General features: G+C 35.9%; 1 protein-coding gene across 1 annotated transcript; it reads right to left on the bottom strand.

Annotated features, from left to right (window-relative positions):
• Window positions 1–409: 409 nt before the first annotated feature.
• Window positions 410–9,082, bottom strand: LOC111193515 (class I histocompatibility antigen, F10 alpha chain-like). Its single transcript, XM_049469484.1, has 6 exons — window positions 8,852–9,082; window positions 6,102–6,359; window positions 5,718–6,002; window positions 4,225–4,500; window positions 2,089–2,190; window positions 410–423 (listed from the first exon to the last, which is right to left on the bottom strand). Exons 1-6 carry the CDS (start codon window positions 8,904–8,906, stop codon window positions 410–412), a joined length of 990 nt encoding a protein of 329 aa, XP_049325441.1. The 5' UTR covers window positions 8,907–9,082.

Below are 9,082 nucleotides of genomic sequence, written 5' to 3'. Positions count from 1 at the left end.
GATCTAGAGCGTGGTGTCGGTGTGTCTTTGGTATCGTTAAAAATATGCGTGGCTCTAAATGAGCAAAAGGCATGTACTAATTCTCTTAATTAATTAATCATTGGGTGTGTTTAGGGCATGACGTGAAATAAACCAATCAGTGTGCCAGCTCTCATTCCCTTTAAGAGCCAGGTGAGCTCTGACTTTGGCACATTCTTATCTTAACAGCGCAGCTCACTCTGACTGTTTACTCATATTTCTTAACTCATAGACAGCCTCTGCTAGTTGTAACAGAATATAAATAAATTACTGACAACAAACTAAACATAAAGGAAATGTAAAAAAGAGTGGAAAGCATTCAAATGTAACAGAGCCCTCATGGTATTAACAGTGTAGACCATTCATTTTCCCTGGTATTCAGAGAGCGGGTTCAGATGACAGCATCTAACAAAAGAAAAAGAAAAAGGATTGTTAGCTGCAAATTCATTTTAAACAAATGGTGTAACTTTCTATACTGAATTCTGCATGTTCTACTCTATTCACTTCTTCTGAGGGATATTTCCTAAAGAATGAAACACTTCTGTATGTTGTTCTGGATAAGAACATTTGCTGGGTGTCATGAAGACGAAATAGCATGCTAAACTAAATGATTCAAAGTTTTAAATTAAAAACTGGAAACATACACAGGTGCATCTCAAAAAAATGTAAATATCATTGAAAAATTACTTTATTTCAGTAATTCATTAATCCAAATTCACACACAGTGATCTATTTTCAGTGTTTATTTCTTTTATTGTTGATGATTATGGCTTACAGCCCATAAAAACCCAAAAATCAGTATCTCTGAAAATTAGAATATTATATAAGACTAATTGGTACTTTAGGCAGTGTGGGCAGTGTGCCAAGTCCTGCTGGAAAGTGAAATCCGCATCTCACAGTGGATCAACACCAGCAGATGGCATGTCTCCCTATTATATATATATATATATACATTATAAAGTAACTTTTCAACAATATTCAATTTTTTTGAGATGCACCTGTATAATTAATATAATACCTTTATAATTACATTTTAAAGACATCCAATAAATGACTGTTATTATTAGTAATGTTCTCATCCTTATATTATTATCTTAATGTATTGATATTCAGTTTAGTCGAGTTCAGACATGTAGCTTACTGTAACAATATGTATCTTGATTAAAAGACCGCAAACACAAACTTTAAAAAGTTAAATAAATTTTAAAGGACTTCGACGCACAGTGTTGAAATTTTAAGAGATTGGTGGATTTTATTTTTTTAATGAAATTATATGATTTCCTGAGCCAGTGTAGCCCAAAGTAATCCTGCTCCGCGAAGATTATAGGAGCCAAAAGAATATATATAAATAAAAGCTACACAGGTTGATAACACATAGTTTAGAACATTTCCTTTTATATCAATTAACATTAATAGAGTAATTGTATCCTGTCTCTTTAAGAAAGGCAGCATGTTCAGAAATATTCTACAATGTGTTTTTTGTTCACTAGGGGGCGAAATAGAGCAGCAGTCTTAATAAAGCTGGAAAATGGAGCAAAAAGGTTTTATACTGTAGCATAGTTACCTTTTAAGTGAATATTGTAAGAAAGAGTTTTTGGATTTTTTGCATGTTGGATTTTTTTTTTCTCAGTAAACATTGTTTAAACAACAAGTGGACTCAAAGATATACAAATAAAGGATGCAAAGAACTGCAGTTTATTTGTGAATAATGTTAACTTAAATGTCTCCTGAATTAAACTACTGGATTTCTAACGTATGTAATGACAATTCATTATATATACTCTTAAAATACAGCTGGAAATTGCATACATAAATGCATCTCTGGTCTTGCTCAATGGTAAAATCTAAATGTTCTTTAGAGTATTTTTTAAATAAAGATTTGTGAGTGAATGAGTGTGATAAACCATCTTAAAGCTTAAAATAATCCACATAATTTGAAGGTTCTATGATAGCTCTCACACTGGTATAGATCCCATATTATATAAAAAAAATTAAAGTGTTATTTCACCTCTTAACTAAACTGTTCTCAAAAACAGGAAATGAAAACTGTACAGCAGTTTAATTTCTTACCTCGAGTTTTGCAGCGCCACCAAACTCCAATCCCGATTACAGACGCCAACAAAGAAATACAGAGCAGAGGAATCCAGACAGCAACACCACCAGCCTTCACTTCTATAAGAGAAAATATATCTGCTGTCAGAGAGTTACACCAGTTTCATTACTGCACTGCAATTATCTAGTCATCATCAATTAATCATTAATTAATCATTAATCAAACACAGACAGCTAAGGCCCTACCATCATTCTGTAGATGTCAGATTTTGTACCAAATGCTAGAATTCAGAGAAGTCAGAGACAAATGAGATTTTTGACAGTCATAAAAATGGTAGAAAACCTTTAGTTATGGGATATATTTATTCTAAATTTCTTTACAGTTTATGTGACATAGTTGTACCTGAAGAATCCCCTTATTTAAAGAGGCACTAAACCCCCTGATTTTTGCTGACTCCACCCTCAGCTCAAACTTAAAAACGGCTAAAAAAAAATAGGAGGGGTAGTTTGGGAATGGCACTGGGTGATGTATGGGTTTAGAGGCAGGGCAGGACGGAGAGCTGATTGGCTGAACTGCAGCAGCAGCAGCAGCAGAGTGCTTCTAATAGCGGTGAGACGCAGATGGTTGGACGTAAGCAGGTGATAACCTCGCTTATAGCACTACCTTGGATCACTGATTGCGGGTCCTACCATCCCAGATGCGACATCCGGGTAGTGTACCTCCTGGTGAGAGATTCTTTATTGCTGGATTTGCCTCTGTGCACCTGACAAATTGTGCCTAGTTTAAAGACTTTGAGTGGGGGGCTGAGAGAAGAAAAATGGTTGATGACTAATTTCTTACCATCTACATTGTAAAAATAAAAGTGAGAAAACTAAAAAATTAAAGGCAAAATACTGCACTAGATTTTTGAGTTTTGAGGCAAACTCAAACTTTTATTTTTTTTATGAAATACCCCACCAGTTGTGCCAAATAGAAATCTGATGTTGTGACCAACATCAGGTAAAACCCCTGCAGTATTGCTCAGAAGACCCTGTTCAACTGAAGAGTTAAAATAAGCATGTGCAGAGTAGTTGGCCTGACTTTTTTAATCGTTACAATGAAGTTTTAAACACATTCTAAACATGTGAACAAGGCATAAATGTGTGAAGTTTTGCTAGAATTGATTGAGTTGACTGTCAGTTATTGTTCATATGGAATAATCTTCCCAAATAAATGCTTTATAGTATGCTTGCTTTGTGATTATAATAAAAATGGCCCTCCTTTATATTGACTGTTTAAAAATAAAATGCCTTATTTGTGAAGACTTTTTTTTAATCTATTCCCTGACTTATAATCTTTATCAAGTTGTATTCTAAGAATGCAGATTTACCTGTGAGTGAAACCTGGAAATTCCTAACTGGTGTCGTTATACAACAATCTCTACAGCCAATCAGCTGATCTGTTTCACTAATCTTTTTGTGAATTAGGTCAAAGGTGAAAATTCACATAGCCACTTTTTTTGGTTTGTTTTACATTTGTACATTTTATTTAACTGATACTAAATGATTAAATGAGATGAAAGAAACTGTATTTAGTTTGACATTAAATATGTGTTTCTTTCTAAGAATTTTCTAAGAATTCTTATTAAAAAGGGTTTCAGATTATATTGCCCATGGTTTTATTTATAAAAGGGTGGTTTCTCCCTAATTTACACAGTTAATTAGCCAACCCACTCATTAGGACTCCCCCCTATCACTATTGACACCCCAAAACAAGGAGGGTGAAGACTAGCACATGCCTCCTCCGACACATGTAAAGTCAGACTGCGCCTCTTTTTGAATAGCAATGCCGAGTAGCATCACAGAGCTAACGTTTGGAGGAAAACGCAGCGACTTGGTTCTGATACATCAGCTCCCAGATGTCTCACGCTGATCAACATCACCCTAGGAGTGATGAGGGGAAAGAGTGTCATCTACTGTACCCACCCAGAGAGAGCAAGGTCAATTGTGCTCTCTCAGGGCTCCGGCAGCTGATGGCAATCTGCATGACTGGGATTCGAACCAGCAATCTCGCCATCATAGTGGGTTAATATGAAACCGATCAAAGACTGTTGCAATAAAGAATATAAAATAATCTCACAGGTGTAATATTTAAAGTACAGTATTTGATCATACCCCAGACTTTGGTGATGTTGTTGGGTATGCTGATATGCAGAACTACACAGCTGTAGTTCTGTTTTCCTACATCCTCCTCTGGAACTATCACACTCTTTCTGGTCTGGTAGGTTCCATCATCATTGGGTAAGATCTCAGTGACTCCTTCATCCACAGGCTGAAGATCTGAACCGAGCCAGAACACCTGAACCTCCCGGGGGTAAAACCCCGTCACATGACACGTTACTGTAACAGAGCCGACCTTCTTCTTCGGCTCTAAGATCCGAACATCTGGAACTGGAAAAGTTACAACAAGTTTTTACTGTTGATGATTATGGCTTACAGCCAATGAATCAGTATCTCAGAAAGTTTGAAAATTAGAATATTATATTAGACCAATTGGCATTTTTAGCAGTGTGGGCAGTGTGCCAAGTCCTGCTGGAAAATGAAATCCACATCTTCATAAAGGTCATCAGCAGAGGGAAGCATAAAGTGCTGTAAGATTTTGTGGGAAAACAAAACTGCACTGACTTTAGACTTGATAATAAAACACAGTGGATCAACACCAGCAGATGACATGTCTCTCTAAACCATCACTGATCATCAGTAAATTTTACATTTCATTTAAAGTAAATCAAGGGAGCAGAGTCTGGAGGAAGAGTGGAGAGACACACAGTCCAAACTGCTAGAGGTCTAGTGTGAAGTTTCCACCAATCAGTGATGGTTTGGAGAGACATGTCATCTGCTGGTGTTGATCCACTGTGTTTTATTATCAACTCTAAAGTCAGTGCAGTTTTGTTTTCCCACAAAATCTTACATTTCATTTTCCAGCAGAACTTGGCACACTGCCCACACTGCCAAAAGTACCAATTGGTCTTATATAATATTCTAATTTTCTGAGACACTGATTTTTGGGTTTTCATTGGCTGTTAGCCATAATCATCAACAATAAAGGAAACAAACACTTAAAATAGATCACTCTGTGTGTTTAATACATCTATATAATTTATGAGTTTCACATACTGAACTGAATTACTGAAATAAAGTAACTTTTCAATGATGTAATAACTTTCTTCTTTAGAACAGTTCTAATTTTTTTTTTTAATTAGGTTAGTTTGGCCTGAACTAGGGTTCAACTACAGTTTGTAAATTTAGCCAACACAGACTATTTAGACCAACTTTTAAGAAGAAAGTTATTTAATAAAATAATGGTAGCTGAGGTGATTAGTTTCCTATAGTTTACGATGCAATTCAGTTCAGTTTTTTATTTAGTTTATTTAAAAATCACAAAAAGGAGAACAATTTTAAGTCTTGTTTTTTACAGTGTGTCGGACATTAGTCAGTCTGCCTACTTTGGTTTCAATGGTATCTGGACGTCTATGGAGTACTGTAGAGTCTTTAGTGATTAATTCAGTCTCTGTTTGGACTCAAGCACAAAAGTAAATGCCAATGGGACCAGCTGGGATGTCAACTTCACCATAGTTCTGAATGAGATACTCAATAATTGATCTTACTTCTTTTAGCACGGACTCTGGGAGCTTCCATTAATATTTTCAGTCGATCCAGGCAGGTTTTCTGGTAGTATGATGCTACATCATTTATAGTGCTTTGATCACTCTCCCGCAGAGTCTTGTACACGACAGCCTGAGGAACTGCAGCTACAAACGTCTTGCTGTTGATGTCGAAACTTGTGAAGTCCTTCCCGTTGAATGCGTGGTTCAGAAACGCGCTGTACGTCCCATTCGGATACAGAGAGCAGCATCCAAATCCCTGATATATGTTACGATCAGTCAAGGTACCTGAATCAGGTGGACAATAAATATTTTCTTATTTTTAAATACTGTAAGACAAAGATATAAATAACATATATTACTTATTATTGGGGTGCATCACATTACCTGTCAGGTTGAACTGGTTAATAGCCGACTGTAAACCAAGGGTACCAACAAATCTGTTGTGGTTGGACCAGTACTGGATTTGGCCCCATTCACGTATCCCTGCGGTGGTGTTGATCCAATCAGGACAGGGCATTTTGGATTTTAAACTGCTGTCATGGTAATAGACAGTGACTTCATTCAGAACTCTCCTTTCTGAAAATTCAGGCAGGTCGTATCCTTTAGAGACCATCCAGTAACAGCAGTTGTCATTCCGAAGATCTGTGGATGTAAAATAAATGAATTTCAGTGCAAAAGTTTTAGGTACCTGTGAGAATTTCAGTAACGAAAAAGCTTCTTATCTGTGAAGTAAGTGTTTATTAGCTCAGTAAAACACTTATAGCATCATAATAAATACAATAAACAGCAATTTTACAAAAAGCAGAGCTTTTACAGCCCTGTTTTCCATAAGACAACATCTCCTAATCTCTCCTCCTTAGTTCTCATGATATTAATCAACACCTGGTTTGGTAAATTTTTGGTAAATGTGGTAAATCAGGTGAGCTGCTGACGGAACTGAACATAATATACACATGCTGGCTGAGGGAAACCATCCAGGAGAAATCTGGAATCTCTACACTTTATTCTTCAGCTCTGCTCACACGATATAACATACTTACTTAGTTAAAAATGAGACTTACTTTTTATGTTTTACTGTATGTATGTTTATTTGCATCTGTTCTTATCTGCGAATCATATGTGGTGCTTTTTTTTCAGATATTTTCCTCCGTCCGCTTAAAGCCGTCCCACCAGCCCAACGAAGGTTCAGTATCCTTTACATTTTAAGACAGGCTTAAAAAAAAAATCTAAAATAACCACATGTGAACCACTTACACACTACAATTAGATTATCAGAATCTGATAGGTCTACCTTTGTTGATAGGCTGAAATGTTGTGGACATTTCTTTTCTAGATATTTAAAAAAAAAGTTAAGATTTCATGTCTTTTTTGGCATAATGCACTCTTTTATATAATATATTATTTTATTTATTTAATAGATTTAAAATTGAACAAAAGGTGCACAAATTCTGCAAAATGCCTGTTGGTGACCTAAACATAGTATCATGAGCTTTTACTGAAAGGACATGGACCAGATATATTCCATCAGTAAAAAATAGTCCTAATGGGGTCTACACAATTAATAATTTTTAATTAATACTTCTTTCTTTTGATCACTCCTTCCCTGATCAGTTCAGTTCATTTCGGTCCTCTCCACATTTCTAGTTAAGCTGAGTCAAAAGCTGTATTTTTTTCTATTTTAATAGGTTCAATCTGTGTGTTTTTTTTCGGAGACGAGTATTTTTAAGCAGCTATCAGAAAAATCTCATCACAGTTTACATGATTAGCCTATACCCTTACCTTTCTTTTAGAAAAATCGCTGTATATCCAGATATATTTTAACATCAGCTGCTCCGACTAGCTGCCTGAACTCACAGAGGGGGCGGGGGTCTTTCCCACACTGACCCTCCTTCGCGCTCCGCAAAACCAGCAAGCTGATTGGCTGTTTCTCCTTAAAGGCGGGACTTTCTCCTTGAACCGGCACCACGATTGATTAAGAGACACAGAGCGGTCAGTGCCCTGTCTCCTCAGTAATATATGTTTTTTTTATTTGAATATAATACGGGAAATTTTACGGGAAAATACTAATACGGGAGGACGGCGGGAAAGAGGAGTAAAATACGGTAGTTTCCCGGCCAAAACGGGAGACTTGACAGGTATGTGGTTGAAGCACTTTTGTTTAATATAAAGTTATTTATATTGGTAATATGTATATTATATAGGTTATAGGTTTATGTTTGACCGGGACGTCATTGATTTATTTTAACCATTTTTATTTTTAAAGTATTATATAGATTTTGTGAGAGGAGGTTTCAAAGACTTAATTAAATTAAATTAATTTATTTTCAGACAGTGGTAAGTACAGATTTCCATTGCAGGGATTTTTTGCAGTTTTTCTGAGTGCTTCAAAGTATTTATATTGATATTGAAATAAAAAAATTAAGAAATTTATCACAATATAAGACCGAAGTACAAAACTACCCATAGAATAAAGAGGTAAAGATCCTCACAAAACAATGTAAAGCAGCATTAAGCAGCATCACAGCCTGTTCACTAATATCACAACAGTATCCCAGTTTGACTATTTCACCATTAATGTTTTTTTTAATATGCACGGAATTAGGTATTATTTTTGGATACCAAATAGAATAGGTTTCTCTAAAACAGATAAACATTAACCTATCGGCACTTTAACTAATGCCAGACATGAGCTAGAGGAGTATTAAGCCCCCATGAAGCATTAATCTGTGTTTTCTGGAATGGAGGAGCTCCATCCAATAATAATTTTGGGATACTTGAGTTGGGGACTCAAGAGACGAATTGTGGTGGTGACCATTCAAGGATCAATGCAATCAAATCCTCACAACATCGCTACAAAATGTATTAGAAAGTCTTTTCTGAACAGCAGAGGCAGTTACACCAACAAAATCAAGCGAAAACCTTTTTAATACTTTAATATTTTGAGAGAAGTGGTAAATTAGCTGGTGTATATTTAAAAAATTCCATATATTATTATATATGCCACTATTAGGACCACTAACACACAAATAAGGAAACCAAGACATGAACCATAGCTTCAAAACACTACGATATACTAACAAAAAAAAAACCAGAATGTAAAGAAATGTAATATTAGTTTAGTACTGATTACTCACCAGTTGTCACTTGCTGAAGATAAAGTAGCAGAAATAAAAGATTAGCGTTCTTCATGGCTTCAGCGCAGAGTTCAGAGCAAGAGCAAGAGCAAGGCAGATCAGGTTGAAAATGAAAGCGTTCAGATCAGTGGTTTCAACTACCTGAAGCAACACGTAAGAACTGGTTCACCTGACAGTAGTTACGAGAACACACACCCTTCACTGCCCTGTTCAGCTGTGTATCACCTGTTT

Source organism: Astyanax mexicanus, chromosome 21 (genome assembly GCF_023375975.1).
Source record: "Astyanax mexicanus isolate ESR-SI-001 chromosome 21, AstMex3_surface, whole genome shotgun sequence".
Lineage (NCBI taxonomy): Eukaryota > Metazoa > Chordata > Actinopteri > Characiformes > Acestrorhamphidae > Astyanax > Astyanax mexicanus.
The sequence above is the reverse complement of the archived record's forward strand: the minus strand, read 5'-3'. Positions and strand labels throughout refer to the sequence as shown.

Coding starts and splice junctions, on each gene's coding strand:
- LOC111193515 (XM_049469484.1), bottom strand. CDS start 8,906: ATGAAGAACGCTAATCTTTTATTTCTGCTACTTTATCTTCAGCAAGTG. Junction 6,003..6,101: donor TAACCAGTTCAACCTGACAG/GTAATGTGATGC, acceptor CACCTGATTCAG/GTACCTTGACTGATCGTAAC. Junction 4,501..5,717: donor CAGAGTCCGTGCTAAAAGAA/GTAAGATCAATT, acceptor TAACTTTTCCAG/TTCCAGATGTTCGGATCTTA.